At 40.5% G+C, this 18,644-nt stretch overlaps 1 protein-coding gene across 1 annotated transcript in view; it reads left to right on the plus strand.

Annotated features, from left to right (window-relative positions):
- NTN4 (netrin 4) overlaps positions 1-1,954 on the plus strand; it is a 170,197-nt gene extending 168,243 nt beyond the window's left edge. The window contains exon 10 of the mRNA XM_040344110.1: positions 1,098-1,954. Within this exon, the coding sequence (XP_040200044.1) occupies positions 1,098-1,234 (137 nt within the window). The 3' untranslated portion in view covers positions 1,235-1,954. The remainder of the gene's footprint in view (positions 1-1,097) is intronic.
- The last annotated feature ends 16,690 nt before the right edge of the window (positions 1,955-18,644 follow it).

An 18,644-nucleotide genomic window follows, 5' to 3' on the forward strand; every position in this document is an offset into this window, starting at 1 on the left:
GTACATCAGCCAATTCGAAAACAACTTTAATTAAATAAACTATAACAAGCTGCTGGATGCTGATCATAGTGCTAAATGTATGCATGTGTTATTGCACACCATTGCTTTTGGCACTTTACATTTGTTTTTGTGAATAAGAGTATTTATGTATATTGTTTATAATCCTGAAAGCATCACAGTAATTGCTAAAGTACAAGGATGTCATCAAGCACACAGTTGCCAACATTTTTAAAATAATTTCCGATTATACTTTTCTACTGACCTATTTTCCGAGTACACATTCTTTATGAGCTGGCATAACTAAACCTGGGTGTAATACTGTCTTTTAGGGTTGTAGAACAATATACATACAATTATGACTTTGGATTATATTCAAACAAAAAAAAAGTAGGATTGAGGGTGAAGGGGAACACAGAATGTCTCCCTTCCTGAACATGCTTAAAGCTGACAGGCAGAGAGGGAGAGAGGAGAGCAGCGGGATGACGGAGGCACCTAAACTGGCCACGGTAATCAGGGATCAGCAGCCATAATAACCGTGGTCAGTTTACATAGGGGGACACAGGAACAGGCTGGATCAACCAGGTTTTTTACAGCTTAGAGAGGAACAGGTTAGAAGACACAGAATCTTTTTTTTTTTTTTTTTTTTTAGGGTTGCAACCCCTTTAAGGGAAAGAAGAGTAAAGAGATGACCTCATTAGTGTGCATTTGCTGCAACATTTACCAAGCATAGACTGTGGTAGGTTAGAGTCCAAGCTGTATTTCTACAGAGGGGAATGGTTAGGTCACCAGTCTTGTATGCTGACTGGCACTCTTGCCAACTGTAGAGGGTGTCTAGACCTCGAGAGTGGCTAAGTAGAATTACATGTATTTTGGTAGTTCACATATATATGTAACGTATTTCATCTATTTATTTAACTGCTTGGCTCAAGTGGCACATAAAGTTAGCGTTGTTACCATGGAACATGACTGACTACAGTTTGGGAATCACTGGCCTAACATATAATCAAATGCTTTTAAATAGTTAATCATTTACAAAATGACAAAATACATTTTTGGGAAAAGTTTAATAATACACAAATGCTTGGTGCTCTCCACAGGTCTGGAATACCTTGTTGCAGGGTATGAAGATATACGCACTGGTCGCCTCATTGTCAATATGAAAAGTTTTGTCCAGCCATGGAAACCTGCCCTGGGCAAGAAAGTAATGGAGATTCTAAAAAAGGATTGCGTATGAAGAGAAAACAGAGCACTGAAAACAGGAAAATAAAGAAGCCATCCTAGGATGAAAGTTTAAATTACAGTGGACAGGGGGGAGAGTGCAAAAGCACCCTAAAATATCAGGCACTTGCGATGATGTAATTCTTCATCTGGCTGCTTTACAAGACGTACATTTGCTTTGCTGCCAGATAGAACTTCCTCTTTGTCAGTGTTCCGATGGCGTTGTGATGTTATAAAACAATGTGTCTTATGGCCACTTGTGCAAGGTGAATTCTCTATTGTCAATTTATATTACTGAAGGTACCAGAGAACAAAAATTCAGACTTTTGACATTGAGGAAGTGCTCCGAACGGCTTCCTTGAAAATGTTGGTAAGGCCACCTGATTCTTCATAGGATTAATTGAAAAATCAATTGAAAAATCCAGCAGAAGATGGGGGATGGAACTAGATATTAGGGAGAGATCTCCTCACAAGATCCTCCTTAAATTGTAAATAGTATGTTCTACAAAGCACTTTACTAATTGTTAATGCCTATTGCAAAAATTCCCTTTTGCTTTTTTATTTTTTAAACAGGACAATGGGGTTTAGTAAGCTATAGAACTGAACCCACACTATAGACACCTTAAAAGGACTGTATTGTATGTGTTTTTATATTATTTGTTGTCTTTAAAAGATTTATTTATGTTGCAAAGCCATTTCATGACACAAGACATAAAATATAAAATGTGGACCTTTATGTTGCATGCAGTTTTTTGTTAGCCCATTTTATAGCTTTTGAAAATGAAAACATGCAGAAAAGTCTGCTCTTGCTAGAATTTTGGATAGATAATTGTGTTGTATCAACCTAATTTTATTGTGATCCAAAAGCTATTTGTAGGTATTGGAACAATCCTGTGGTTTGCATCTTGATTTCATTAATGCAATGGAATATGAGGCTTTGTTTTAAGCACTGCCTCCTGTTATACTCTACATTTTAAAGGGGATAAGTGCTGCTGATGCTGTCTCTAAAGCTCACAAACATTAAATGGTTGCAAGATGTTAAATGATCCAGCTGGAAAAGGATCTTTCTTTAGGAGTGCACAATAATACATTTTTTAAATCTTACTACTGTGGATTTTTATGATCCTGCATATAGCCTTATATCTCTCCCATCTCATATTGTGAAATGGTATGCACTATGCTTTAAATACATTTTTAATCTGACAACTGTATAAAGCTCTGCTAAGCCTATCCTACCTAGGTTTTATGTTCCACCAATATATGAGCATGTTAATAGTTTCTATCATATCATCTCAGATAAAGCCTTGAGGTACCATATATTGTGCATTAGATGCCTTTCTATTTGCCAACAGGGTCAATCAGCAACCTGTTTGATACCTTCACCTGTACTAGATATCCTGTGGGGATCTCCATCAAAGGATTGGCCGCAATCCTTTTTTTATTTGCACTAACATAGTTTTCTGGACAAGCTTTCAGGATGTACCTCTGTATTCAAGGTCCAAGAACTGTTAATCAGTACTACTCAGACCTTGAAGAAAGGGATATACCCTGAAAGATTGTCCTGAAAATGTGGATGTTAGTGCAAATAAAAAAGTTTCACAGGCAGTACTTAATTGTTTTTGTTATAAGTGTACTAATACAGCTACAATCACTTCAGAGGTTTGGAATAGCCATAACTCTAGTATTCTGTGTAGAATGTGACCAGCACTCACACTTCCTTAGTATTGTGTAACAAATACTTCAAGTGCTTCAAAAATTGTGATTCATTAATATAAATATAAAGTGCTCAAAATCCAAACATGCAAATATGCAATAATCAATTGACTTCCATGCTCAAAAAGTGCATTCATAGTGCATTAAACATATTCATAATAGTCGCAGCATTATTGTTCATATAAAGTGTCACACAAATGTGCCAACTCTTCAGCACTGCACCCGTGTTTCTTCAAACTCCCTTAACAGTGACCACTCACTGGAATATTCTGACCCCATTTATTAGATAATTAAGTCAAAACTGTGCTCTAGCAGTACAAGTCTTGTAAAATGCCTCCTCCAACTGCCACAGAAACTATGCCGACTAACCCCAAAAAGCCTTGTGATGCACCTTAGACCCCATACACACTGCTAGATTTTCTGCATGTAGTGCAAGGGCCTGCCTAATTGCCAAATTTAAACTTAAGGTTTGACCTCATATTATATCGTTTTGGTAAATCTGAAGGCAAAAATCTGCAGAAAATCTAATAGTGTGTATGGGGCTTTGCTGATCACAATTTGAAATAAAATCCCAGCAACTACATAGGATGCTTAATTTGGTTTGCTCCTGACTTAGCAGCACTTGTCTACAAAAAAGCCGGCAGTGACAAATGACTAGTACTCTAAAGCCTTGTGCACACGGTCAGATTATTGGACGAATTTTAGTCAGTTTTTTGTTGGATGCGAGTCTCAGATCGAAAAAGTGAAGAGGAAGAAAATTTTCGGACAACAGAATTCAACGTCAGAAGTAACGTGAATTGTTTTGTATGTGTTTTCATTTATGAGCATGTCTTGCTCTTCAGATGTTTTTTTGGGCAGAAAACCATACTAATGAAAAGAAAATCAGACGTTGTGGTCACATCAGACAAAAATTTTGGAGCCTGCACATCCATTTTTTGTCTGACGACTGTCAAAAGCAGCATACTAAGGATCAGAAAATCGTCAGATCGTTCATCGGACGAAGTTTAGCTTCAGATTTTCTGATCGTGTTTACAGGCCTTTACTTTGGTTTCACCGGAGGCGGGATTTCTTTTTTCAAATCCAAAATACTGAAATTGTAACATTTAGGTATAGATGTTTACCAACTGGTCGCACAGTACCGTTTCATCGAACTTCCCAGATAGAGCTGGTGCACTGAGTATCTCACATGCAGTGTTCAGAAAGGACAGCACAGGTTCTAGCTGCCATCAATAACTATTAGCAGAAGGAGTGGGCCACCTGACCATCTGTTTCTGTGGATACGTTCAGCTTAAAGGGAGTTGTCCGTAGCTGCCAGTCGGAAGAACGCACGTAAAGGGATGAAAACACCATAGTAAATACTGTAGGCCTAGTATTATCTACTCAAACTGCAGTTTTTGCTTGGTGGTTTCTATATACACGCACACTTGAAAGATAAAAGCACTTTGGGGCTCCCAAAGGGTAAATAATTATTATGTCTATGACCAGTTTTAAGGGCTTCATATTGGCAAGAAAAAATTAACATATGGTAAGAGAAAAACTGGCCCAATGGAATCGGCATACTAGACAGCTGCCCCCTACCTTTCTCTTCTTATGACGCATACACACGATCGGAAATTCCGACATGAAAAGTCTGATGTGAGCTTTTGGTTGGAAATTCTGATGCAGGGCTTTTTTTCAGCGGGAACGCGGGGCAACGCAGTTCTGACACTTCCTGGACTGCCTGTATGTAATGGCAAGGGGTGCTGTGGTGTGATGCAGGGTATTGATGCTCACTGCTGGGGGATCTGTTCTAGCTGGAGGGGATCTATTTTTGCAGGGGGGGTCTATTGTTGCTGGTGGGGGACCTATTGTTGCTGGGGTGGGTCTTATGTTGCTGGGGGGTCAGTTGTTGCTGAAAGAGATCTACTGTTGGGGAAGGGGTCTATTGTTGATGACTCCAGGAGAGTCTATTAAGGCTGGTTGTACTGAGTCTATTGTTGTTGGGGTTGGATTTTTTTGTGGGTGGTCCATTGTTGTTAGGGGGATCTATTGTTTCTGGCTGCAGGGGATCTATTTTACAGATTTTCTTGATATCATTACCAAATTTCATACAAATTTCTTGGCACCACAAAATGATACTTGGTTCTGTATTGTCTAAAAAAATCCCTGTTCTGATGTGTATGCTCCAACAGACTTTTGCTGTCGGAATTTCTGCCAACAAAAGATTGAGAGCAGGTTCTCTATTTTTCCGACAGAAAAAGTTCCTATCAGAAAATCCGCTCGTCTGAATGCAATTTCGATGTGCAAAAAAACACGCATTGCTCAGAATCAAGCAGAAGAGCCGAACTGCCTATTGAACTTCATTGATCTCGGCTCGTCGTACGTCTTGTACGTCACCAGATTCTTGACGAATTTCCGACAAGATTTGTGTGACCGTGTGTATGCAACACAAGTTTTAGCCAACGTCCCGTCAAAAAAAAATCATGGTTTTCTTGTCGGAATTTCCGATCGTGTGTACGCGCCATTACTGACACATTCTGACTCTGTCTCCCTCTCTTAGTAAGTAGTTTTGGCAGAGGAAGGTGTGCTGTTATGTGATCAATCTTATTTTAAATAGGATAGTTTTCTACATACTGTAAATATCTAGGATATTAATCAGCTGACTTTATCAAGATATATGCAAAATGCTTTCAACAAACTTCATTAAATCTGAGGGAGGTAAATGTAATAAATAAAAGTTATTAAGAAATACTGAAGAGATGACATCAGTTTCACAGTTTAAAGCTATATGATGAATAACACAATGTAAGTATTAACAATGTAATTTAGAACAGATTGCCATAGTAGAAGAATCTCTGTAGTTCATTACTGTGGACATTAATCTCTGTAACGTTATCAGTTGCATACGATGAAATGTCTTTCAGGTGATATTGCTTACTCTTCACATGGTATAACTGAATTCATCATCAACAATATCGGATAACTATACTTCATCATCCAATTTATAAATATTTTAATATTGTATGTGCTAATGAAAAGTAACAATAACAGATGTCTCATTATAGTTTAAGAATTGCGTCATGTTAAGCTGGAGTTATCTTTCACAGCCCACAAAATGCCAGATGGAGGAGAGCAAACTAAGCCATTAATAATAATAACAGTCAACTGCTTCAGTGATGGTTTGTTGCCGCTTGGTACGATTACTGATTGGATTCCATTTATCAATGTTACATTATTAATTAACATGGATTTAAGGTACATCAAAGGACTTTTTTATTACCAAATGGCATTAATTAAAGACCCAGGATCATACTCCCAAGGCAATACTGCTCAAATGTTTTATGTAAAATAAATGTTACATCTTTTAAGATATATACAGTACATGGTTTATAAAACAATTACTTTTTAATCCTCTTTTTATTTTGGTAAACACAATGTCCCCCATTAATGTTTAAATAAAGCATTCCGTTTGTGCAATTGTTATTGGGTACAGTCTCAATGGATAACTCTCTCTTGAGGGTAAAAATATTATGATGACACTCTTTAGCCCACACATCTACAGCCCTCAGACACACACACAACAACAACAGACTTACTGGTAGTATATCTGGCACCTTAAAAAAAATGAAATAAAATGTCATTAAACCTACATTTTTTGGTGTGATTGTCTTCATAACCATTTCAGCATACATTTTTGAAATCTTAGTAAATACCTGTTTAAGTCTGCTGGTTCACTTACCTTCCCTGTTTTGAGTGGCTGTTCCTCTGTATCCTCTGTTGCCACTCTCAATGCACATGCTTTACTTCCTCCTTTCCTTGTCAAGAATATCTTTATTAAATGCAAGAATAAATTGTACATGAAGCATACATTCGTTACAGTAATCAGGTGATTATTATAACATAAGATTGACTAACAGAATCCTCTTTCTTAAACAACAATAAACGGGAATATTTTAGCCATGTTCTGTGTACTATCGCAGGAAGAGTTTAAGTAGTTAACATAGCCAAATATGTAATCCTTACAACTTGTCCTAGTGGCTAGTGGATAATATATCAAAGATAATACGTCCTTATTTAATGTAACCTTACTACCTATCAACTTTAAATTTCTAAAATGTGCTATCTTTTCAAAGGTAACGGTAGATACACGAGGGTACTACCTACTTCCTCCTTTCAATGGATGCAGCCCTACATCACTTCTTTGATAGATTATCAGGGTGTCCAGAGTGTTGTCCACAGCTACTCCCCCCTTCTTTCGGTCCCACGTGACAATTAGCATCAGATTGTGGGACGGCTCTAGCGGGAATAATGGTCCGTACACACGATACAAAAATCGAATGGAATAATTTGTACGATGAGCTGTCTGCCGATCTTCGGATCGTTAGTATGGTGCTTCCGACAGCCGATTTCTCTTTTTCGTCAGACAAAAGCTGGATGTGCAGACTAAAAAATATTTGTCAGATGTGAACTCAACATCTGATTTTCGTTTCATCAGTACGGTTTTTGTATAAAAAAATAATAAGAGCAAGACTACTATTTAACACATTACGTCACTTCTGACGTTGTATTCTGTTGTATGAAAATTTTCGTATTGTGACTAAACTCTTCACTTTCAACATGAAACTAGCATGCCACAAAAAACAGACGTTCGGTCGTCCAAAAATGTAAGCGTGTGTACGAGGCTTGAGGATCAGGCTCATAATTATTTTGATACATCCCCTAGGCAGATCAGATGCTTGATTGACAGCACACTCTAGGGTTGATTTACTAAAACTGGAATGTGCAAAATAGGGTGTAGCTTAGCTTCCAGGTATTGCCAAAGCTTAACCGCTTGCCGACCAGCCGCCATCATTATACTGTGGCAGGTTGGCACGATCCCGTAGCTGCATAAATCTGTCCCCTATTTTGTAGACTCTATGGCCCGGATTCACGTAGAATCGCGTATCTTTGTGCGGGCATAATGTACCCTATTTACGTTACGCCTCCGCAACTTTGACGGGCAAGTGCCGTATTCTCAAACCAAAGTTGCGGCAGTGTAGCGTAAATAGGCCGGCGTAAGCCCGCCTAATTCAAATGTGGTAGATGTGGGTGTGTGTTATGTAAATTTTATGTGACCCCACGTAAATGACGCTTTCTACGAACGGCGCCATCCGTGAAAGTATCCCAGTGCGCATGCTCCAAATTAACCCGCAAGAAGCCAATTCTTTCGACGTGAACGTAAATGACGCCCAGCCCTATTCGCGAACGACTTACGCAAACAACGTAAATTTTTCAAAATTTGATGCGGGAACGACGTCCATACTTAACATTGGTACGCCTCATCTACGCCTCATATAGCAGGGGTAACTTTACGCCGGGAAAAGCCTAACGTAAACGGCGTATCTGTACTGCGTCGGCCGGGCGTACGTTCGTGAATTGGCGTATCTAGCTGATTTACATATTTCTAGGCGTAAATCACCGTACACGCCCCTAGCGGCCAGTGTAAATAGGCAGTTAAGATACGACGGCGTAAGAGACTTACGCCAGTCGGATCTAATACAAATCTATGCGTAACTGATTCTAAGAATGAGGCGCATAGATACGACGGCTCGGACTCAGAGTTACGACGGCATATGTGGAGATACGCCGGCGTAACTCGTACGTGAATCCGGGCCTATAACTTTTGCGCAAACCAATCAATATAAACTTATTGCGATTTTTATTACCAAAAATATGTAGAAGAATAAAGTACAGGGTTAGAACACACAGGGCCAGATTCACGTAGCTCAGCGGATCTATAGATCCGCTCGATCTACGTGAATTAAGATCCGCTCCCGCAAGTTTAGGAGGCAAGTGGCTAATTCACAAACCACTTACCTCCAAACTTGCGACGGCGGATCCTAAATCCCCCGGCGGAATTCAAATTCCACGGCTAGGGGAGTGTACTATTTAAATCAGGCGCGTTCCCGCACCAATTTAAATGCGCATGCGCCGTCCACGAAATTTCCCGGCGTGCATTGCTCCCACTGACGTCGCTAGGACGTCAGTGGTTTCGACGCTTACGTAAACGACGTCCGTCCGTATTCGAGAACGACTTACGCAAACGACGTTAAAAAATTCAAATTCGACGCGGGAACGCCAGCTATACTTAACATTGGCTGCGCCTGATAAAAGAAGGGGTAAGTATACGCCGGGAAAGCCGCTACGGAAACGTCGTAAGAAGACTGCGTCGGGTCCGCGTACGTTCGTGAATTTGCGTATCTCGCTGATTTACATATTATTTATCGTAAATCAGCGGGAACGCCCCCGGCGCCATTTTTAAATGGAAAAAAAGATCCGACAGTGTAACACAGTGTAACACTGTCAGATCTTAGCCCTATCTATGCGTATCTGATTCTATGAATCAGGCGCATAGATAGGACCAGTGTAAGTCAGAGATACGATGGTGTATCTGAGATACTCCATCGTATCTCTTTGTGAATCTGGCCCACAATGCGTATCAGTGCAATCTTGCTGGTTGCTAAAGTGCACAGTAAAACAATGTTCAACAATAACAAGTGATAGTAACTTGAAAATAATCACATATTGATAAACAGTGAAATTTACTGCCGTGTAATCTTAAAATGGGTAACTATAATAAACGTAAGTAAAAAATCCAAATATAAGTAAAAAAAAAGTGTCACTACAGTGGATTGGCCTGGCATTGGTCGTTGCTTTTACAGCGGAGGGATTTACCACTTATCTTAACTGCATTTGATTATCACAGTATTATCTGGGATTGGTTTACATGTCATAGATACTCTTAAGGCCCATACACACGATCTGACTTTTTGACAACAAATCTCCAACAGACCTGTTTTTGCAGACAATCCGACCACGTGTACGCTCCATCGGACAAACTTTTTCGCTTTTTCATCAGACAAATGTTCGCTGTGTGAACAAACAAACTTTCCAGCAACAAAAGTCCTACATCGGCTAATCCGATCGTGTGTGCCCAAATCCATCGGACTAAAGTCCAAAGTACAAACACGCATGCTCAGAACCAATGCTAAAGATCATAAAACAATAGCAGAAGTTGCCCAAAGGGTAGTGGTAAAGAGCAGAAAAACCACGTAGTACGTCTATTACGTCACCACGTATGTGTTTGTTGGCTGTAAAAGTCCTACCACATGTATGCATACCAAGTTCACGGACAACGCCCTTCGGAGCAAAATCCACGGAAAAGTCCATTGGAAGTCGATCGAGTGTATGAGGCTTTATACAGAGTTTACACTTGAACTTTTTACTTACATTTGTACTTTTTACTTACGTTTATTATAGTTACTCATTTTAAGATTGCACGGCAGTTTATTTCACTGTTTATCAATATGTGATTATTTTCAAGTTACTATCTCCTGTTATTGTTGAACATTGTTTCACTGTGCACTTCAGATTCAGAAAGAGTTAGGCCCGCTTATCTACAGATAAGCCGACCTAACTCTGAATCTGCACCGACCTATGTTTAAGTGTATTCTCTAACAGAGATACGCTTAAACATATCTAAGATACGACGGCTTGCGCCGTCCTATCTTAGATTGCAATTTTTCTGATGGCCGCTAGATGGCGCTTCCATTGCGGCCGGCGTAGATTATGTAAATGAGGGGATACGCCGATTCACGAATGTACGCCAGGCCGACGCAGTACTTTTACGCCGTTTACGTAAGAGATAGGCTGCGTAAAGAGTGCTAGGCTCTAGTGGAATAGTAATGTTAAGTATGGCCGCCGCAAAATTCGAAATTTTTACGTCGTTTGCGTAAGTCATCCGCAATCGGGATTTACGTCGTTTACGTCCACGTCAAAATCAATAGGCCCGTACGGCGTACTTAGCCGCAATGCACACTGGGAAATGTAGTCGCCCGGCGCATGCACAGTGACAAAAAACGTCAAAAACGTGAGGTCAAGCCTCATTACCATGAAACACGCCCCCCCCCCAACCCATTAGAATTAGGCGCCCTTACGTCCGCTCGCTTTAGGCTACGCCGCCGTAAATTAGCAGGTAAGTATATTGAGAATCAATACTAGCCTAGCTAATTTACGGCGGCGTAGCCTAAACAGGCTACGCCATGCCGCCCTAAATTAACGCCATTGTACCTGAATCTACCTATGTGTGTTCTAACCTTGCACCAGCACTTTATTATAGTAATCTTAGGTGTACGTTTAATAAACCGTGATAAGCCGAAATCATGATGATCACGGCTTATCACAGAGCAGTTTAATAAACGGAGATAAGGAGCAGAGAACATGTTCTTCACTTCTCATCACAGCACATGGCTGTTTTGTCACAAACGGACAGTTTAATAAATGGAGATCTGAAGATTTCACAGCTCTTCCACTGAAATATCTCCCTTCCAGATTCACCAGCTCAGAGGTGGAGAATCTGGGAGAGAAGCTGGTTTGATAAGAGGAAGAAGGCTTATTTATTCCTAATATCAGCACCAGTGGGTTAAAAATGAATATTAACAACAATATATATATATATATATATATATATATATATATATATATATATATATATATATATATATATGTGTGTGTATGTATACACACACATATATACAGTATTTATATATATATGTATACACACATATATATATATATATATATACAGTATTTATATATATATATACACAAACACATGAATATATATATATTCATGTATTTGTGTATATATACTGTATATGTATACATATATATATACGTGTGTGTGTATATATATATATATATATATATATACAGTATCTTTATACACATGTATGTATGTATATACAGTATATATATATGTATGTATACACACACATATATATATATTTATATACATATATATATAGTTATCACATGTCTGAAAACATGTAATTACATGTTCTTTTAAACTATAGTTTCACTTTTTGAACTCAGCTGCACTGTAATCTCACAATATCTCACGAAATTACAGGCAGTCCACCCACTTTTACACAGATCTCGACCATTTTCAGAGGAAACACTTCTCCTCTGTTCTCCCTCTGAAAACTGAACTTCTCAGTTTATTAAACCGGCTGCAGAGGTGCCAAATGTGACACCGGAGGGGGGAGGGTTCCGATGAGCGGAAGTTCCACTTTAGGGTGGAGCTCCGCTTTAATGCCTAAGGCTGTATTAAACTGGTCCATGTGACTACATGGTAATGTACACATGTAGGGGTGAACAAGCCTATATGGTTTCCTCTAAACACTAAATTGAACCAGTAACATAGGAACTCCAACCGCAGATAAAATTGTAAAAATGTTTAGCTCTCACCTCTTTAAGCAGCAATCCACTAGTTTTTATTGTCTTGTTTGGAAAATGATCCTTTAACCCCCTGGCGGTATTCCCGAGTCTGTAAGATTTTTATACCAAAATCGGTATCCCCAAGTCAGACTCGGGCTCGCCACGCTGCAACCAGAGACAAAGTTACTTACCTTGTCCCTGGATCCAGCGATGCCGCTGCGCTGTGTGAGCGAGCAGGTCCCGCTCGATTCGCACAGTGTCCTCCTGTGCGATTGTCCAAAAGTGTCCCTTTATGTCAAAAATGTTTTTAGAGCAGCTAGAAATCAGCGATAATAAATTATAATCACTTGCAGAATTGTGCGATAGCGATTTGTGGGGAAATTCGTCATAAAAAAATTTAAGTGAGTTATTCCTAAGAATTACAGGCCTACAGTATAAAACCCAAATTTCCTTGCAAATAATGGTACCGCTTTCAGCACCTTTTTTCTGAAATAATCATACCGCCAGGGAGGTTAATGGTGGCTTTAATGCAACAGGAGGCAGTTTCCTGTAGAAGAGAGCGGTCACGCTAGCCATCGACCTGTGCACCTTAGGCCGCGTACACACGATAGGATCGCCAAAGAACAACGGTCTGAAGGACCGTTTTCATCAGTCCAAACCGATCGTGTGTAGGCCCCATCGGTTATTTAACCTTCGGTCAAAAAAATGAGAACTTGCTTTAAAATTTAACAGATGGATGCCTAACCGATAGGTCAAAACCAATTGTTAGTATGCAAAAGCATCGGTTAAAAACCCGTGCATGCTCTGAATCAAGTCGACGCATGCTTGGAAGCATTGAACTTCGTTTTTTTCAGCACGTCGTGTTTTATGTCACCGCGATCTGACACGATCGGTTATTTAACCGATGGTGTGTAGGCGCGACGGACCATCAGTCAGCTTCATCGGTTAACCGATGAGAACGGTCCTTAGGACTGTTCTCATCGGATGGACTGATCGTATGTACGAGGCTTTACTTGTTGCTCCCGAGTATCAGCACTTCCTCACATGGTCATATTTAGCCTATTAGCCATGCTTCTAGCATTAACCTTTTCTACTGACCTAGCCCCATTCCACCAGATTAGAGAGAGAGGTTTAAGTATTAAATGGTACGCAGGGGTGAGCTGTAAAACATATAATACCCATTCACTAAAATCTGACAGCTATAATGTGTTAATTTCTTCAGCTTATATGAAATAGTACTTGATAATCCTGTCACAATGGTACTTTTTTAAGGAACTTCCTGTGATAAATTCCTGCAGTGCCACTTGGTCGTATGGGCTTCAGATGGGGACTGCAAGTTGTAAATTCAACACCCATGACATGGATATGGTCTATTGTAGTAGCCATCCATGCCTTGCAGTCATCAAATATATGTAGACAGGAAGTGGCTATGGGTAGACTACAGGAGACTTGAACATGTAACAAAGAAAGAAAAGGGGGATGTTGTTTAAAGAACAGCAAAAGTGCTTTGGCAAACAATATAACTCAATTGGAGTTTAGACCTACTTCAAAGCTGAACTCCAGGTAGAAACAATTTTGGACATTTGCACTGTACAAATAAGTTCCCAATAATGAAGATGCATACAGTGCCTTGAAAAAGTATTCATACCCCTTGATATTCTCCACATTTTGTTATGTTAGAACCAAAACGTAAATGTATTTTTGCGGGATTTTATGCGATAGACCAACACAAAGTCGCACATAATTGTGGTAGGAAAATGATAAAAAATATTATTTTTTTTTTACAAATATCTGCAAAGTGTGGTGTGCATTTGTATTCAGCCCCTGAGTCAACACTTTGTAGAACCACCTTTCGCTGCAATTACAGCTGCAAGTGTTTTTAGGCATGTCTCTACCAGCTTTGCACATCTACAGAATTACATTTTTGCCCATTCTTCTTTGCAAAATAGCTCAAGCTCTGTCAGATTGGATGGGGAGCATTTGCAAACAGCAATTTTCAAGTCTTGTCACCGATTCTCAATTGGATTTAGGTCTGGACTTTGACTGGGCCATTCCTAACACATGACTATGCTTTGATCGAAACCATTCCATTATAGCTCTGGCTGTATATTTAGGGTCATTTTCCTGCTGGAAGATGAAGCTCCGCCCCAGTCTCAAGTCCTTTGCAGACTCTAACACAGGGGTGTCAAACTGGCGGCCCTCCAGCTGTTCCGAAACTACAAGTCCCATCATGCCTCTGCCTGTCATGCTTGTAACTGTTAGCCTTGCAATGCCTCATGGGACTTGTAGTTTTGCAACAGCTGGAGGGCCGCCAGCTTGACACCCCTGCTCTAACAGGTTCTAAAAGTGCCCTGTATTTGGCTCCATCCATCTTCCCATCAACTCTGACCAGCTTCCCTGTCCGGCTTAAGAAAAGCATCCCCACAACATAATGCTGCCACCACCAGGTTTCACAGTGGGGATAATGTGTTCAGGGTGATGTGCAGTGTTTGTTTTCCACTACACATAACATTTTGCTTTTAGACCAAAAAGTTACATTTTGGTCTCATCTGAACAGAGCACCTTCTTCCACATGTTTGCTGTGTCCCCCACATGGCTTCTCGCAAGCTGCAAACAAGACTTCTTATGGCTTACTTTCAACAATGGCTTTCTTCTTGCCACTCTTTCATAAAGGCCAGATGGGTGGAGTGCACGACTAACTGTTGTTCTGTGAACAGATTCTCCCACCTGAGCTGTAGATCTCTGCAGCTCCTCCAGTCACCTCGTGGCTGCTTCTCTGATTAATGCTCTCATTGCCCGGCCGGTCAGTTTAGGTGGACGGCCATGTCTTGGTAGGTTTACAGTTGTGCCATACTCAGATGATGGATTGAACAGTGCTCCGTGAGATGTTCAAAGTTTGGATATTATTTTATAACCTAACCCTGCTTTAAACTCCACAACTTTATCCCTGACCTGTCTGGTGTGTTTATTGGCTTTCATGATGCAGTTTATTCACTAAGGTCCTCTAACAAACCTCTGAGGGCTTCACAGAACAGCTGTGTATATATATACTGAGATTAAATTACACACAGGTGGACTCTATTTACTAATTAGGTGATGTCTGAAGACAATTGGTTCCACTAGATTTTAGTTAGGGGGATCAGAGTAAAGGGGGCTGAATACAAATGCACACTAAACTTTTCAGGGATTTATTTGTAAAAAATAAATTGAAAACTTTTTATCATTTTTCTTCCACTTCACAATTATGTGCCACTCTATCACAGAAAATCACAATAAAATACAAAAGTATTTGGTTGTAACATGATAAAATGTGGAAAAGGGGCATCAATACTTTTTCAAAGCACGTACCTTATCTGCAGCCAATCTGGTCCCGTTTCCAGTGGTGGAAATTGTGTGCAAGGAGAAGACCAACAATGGCTGTGAAATGGCTGGGAAGTGACGTCAACTATAGACTTAAGCCTCGTACATACGCTCGTTTTCTCGGCAAGAACCAGTCGAGTAAACCGAGCGTGTGTACGAGGCTTTCAGGTTTCTTGTCTGGAAATCTGGCCAGAATCTCAAAGAGGAAAATAGAGATCTTGCTCTCTATTTTCTCGTCGAGATTCTTGTCAGCCTGTTTCACGACGAGAAACCCGAGAGTGTGTATACTTACCTGTCGCCGTGGAAACCCTGCGCATGCTCGAAATGACTTTGACGTATGCGTGGTAGCTTCCACGACATAGGTAGGGTGAAGCAAGATGGCGGCGACGAGATCGAATGTGACGAGCGCATGATCGTCGTACGCAATGACGTCACCGCGTTCTTGCCTTTCAAGAGAACCGCGGTTCTTTTGAAAGGTCTGTGTGTACACTCGGGCGGCAAGAGATTATTGCCAAGAATCTTGTCGGGAAAAACTAAGTTTCTTTCCTGACGAGATTCTTGCCCGTGTGTACGAGGCCTAACTATGGGGCTTCCATTATCAGCTGCCTCTCCTAATTACACCCCCACACTAAAGCCGCCACCGACGGGTGATGCTGGGACCTGACCGGTTTGGCCGCAGAATAGGTAAGATAGATTTGGATAGATTGGCTTTAGAATGTGGTAAAGAGCAGGTTTAGCATTAGTTAGGTTTTGCCGGCACTTTAATGTCTATGGATCTTCCTCATTGATTCAAATTTCAGAATGTCTGTTCGCATTCCACACACAAACACATTTAATTATTAGTGTGCTTTGGTTTTTTCTGTCTGCAGAGAATCAATAAACAAGCCAAATTTCTGTCATATGAGTCATTGTGAAAGTGTTCCAAGATTCATACTGAAAGCAAAACATCCTCAGATATATGATTCAACTTGTTCGATATTTGTTTACAGCACATTCAGTAGCAGAGGATAATATCTCTTTGTCATCCCAAATAAGATAAAATTACCAAAAAAACTTTTTTATGCAATAAGTGCCCTATGTCTATGTTAAGTGCACTGTACACATACACTTCCCTGGCCTAATAATGGAAAGTACAAGCTTCCATTTTCTGAGACGTGATCTGTGCTTCTGTTTAGCATACAGTCATGGAACATGAAGATTTATGACAATTCTGTCTAAATTGTACATGCAATAAGCCAGACAGGTATTGTTACATACTTTCAACCTGTTTAGCTGTTGATGGATCTCAGCACATAGCTGCAGACTTGTCAAGACAAAGCAAAGAAGGAACAATAATCCAGGTTGAGGAGAGATACCAAACAGAAACTCCTTTCTCACTTTCACACATGGGGGAAGCAGACATATAACACAGTGAAATATGATAGTGTGCAATGTGTGAGGAACAACACCTGCTAACAAACAAGTTATCAATCATATAAGCATTTTTATTCTAACGTTCTATCATATACACACACTAAGGGGTAGATTCACGTAGATCCGCGTATCTTTGCGGCGGCGTAATGTATTCGATTTACGTTACGCCTCCGCAACTTAGACGGGCAAGTGCTGTATTCTCAAAGCACTTGCTCCGTAAGTTCAATTCAAATGTGGGACAGGGGGGCGTGTTTTATGTTAATGTTCTGTGACGCGACGTGATTGACATTTTTCCCGAATGGCACATGCGCCGTCGGTGGAATTTCCCAGTGTGCATTGCTCCTAATACGCCGCAAGGACGTCATTGGTTTTGACGTGAATGTAAATGATGTCCAGCCCCATTCACGGACGACTTACGCAAACAATGTAACTTTTTCAAATTTTGACGCGGGAACGACGGCCATTCTTAACATTGGTACGCCGCACTTACGCCACCATATAGCAGGTAACTATATGCCGTGAAAAGCCTAACGTAAACGGCCTAACTGTACTGCATCAGCCGGGCGTACGTTCGTGAATTCGCGTATCTAGCTCATTTACATATTTCGACGTGGAAATCAGCGTACACGCCCCTAGCGGCCAGCGTAAATATGCAGTTACGATCCGACGGCGTAAGAGACTTACGCCTGTCAGATCTAAGGGAAATCTAGGTGTAACTGATTCTATGAATCAGGCGCATAGATACGACGGCGCAACTCAGAGATACGACGGTGTATCTGGAGATACGCCGTCGTATCTCCACTGAGAATCTGGCCCTTAATGGTCATAGTTTATTGAGAGGCTGCAGAAGCTTCAGTCTACCTTATTTCAATACCTTAACCCATTTTATTCAAATGAATGGTCATGGCTCTCAGTGAGGGGCAAAGAGGGTTGGTAATGTGGCAGCACAAGGGAGGCATCATTGTATTTGCCCCACTGGCAAAAATTAGCAGGCAGGTAATTGGCTGGGGAAAAGCATAGAAGTAAAGCAGACAGATTATGAACTCAAAGTCGGGTGTAGTCAAGTCCAAAACAAAGGTTGAGATGGGTATCAGACAGGCAAGTCAGGAATTAGACATAAGGTTACAGCAGGCAGCATACAGACTCATAAGTAGACTTAAAGTGATTGTAAACCCTTACCTACACCTAGTGAAGAGACTGGCCTCAGGTGATATACAGAGATGAAACAAATCCTCCTACATAAGTTGTACCTGTGTAACTACAGCATCTTTCCCTAACATCCATTTAAAGTTTAGAATTCACACAGGATCTCTTAGCGCTGAAAAGCAGGAGGCAGAGAGCTGAAGTTACATCAGTGAGGAGAGCTCTGATAGCTGATTGGAGGGAAGGGGTGCGCCCCCCTTCACACAGCACACGGGAACAGAGCTGAGGTTGTCAATCAGCTAGAGATCCCTTCCCTGTCACCATTTTTTTCTTGGTGTCAAGAAAACTCGTCAAAAGTGACTCATGCTGATAGCAGAGGAATGAAGCAGTGGACAGAAATTACACTTAGTGGTCTGGATTGAGACAAGTACACACTATAGAGGGATATGCGTTTTTCATATTTAATGTCTGAGGTTTACAACGACTTTAACCACTTCCTGCCTGTCATATAGCAAACTGACGGGCGCAAAGTGGTTGTATTATTCTGACTGGATATCATA

The sequence above is a fragment of the Rana temporaria genome, chromosome 3 (assembly GCF_905171775.1).
Source record: "Rana temporaria chromosome 3, aRanTem1.1, whole genome shotgun sequence".
NCBI classification, from domain to species: domain Eukaryota; kingdom Metazoa; phylum Chordata; class Amphibia; order Anura; family Ranidae; genus Rana; species Rana temporaria.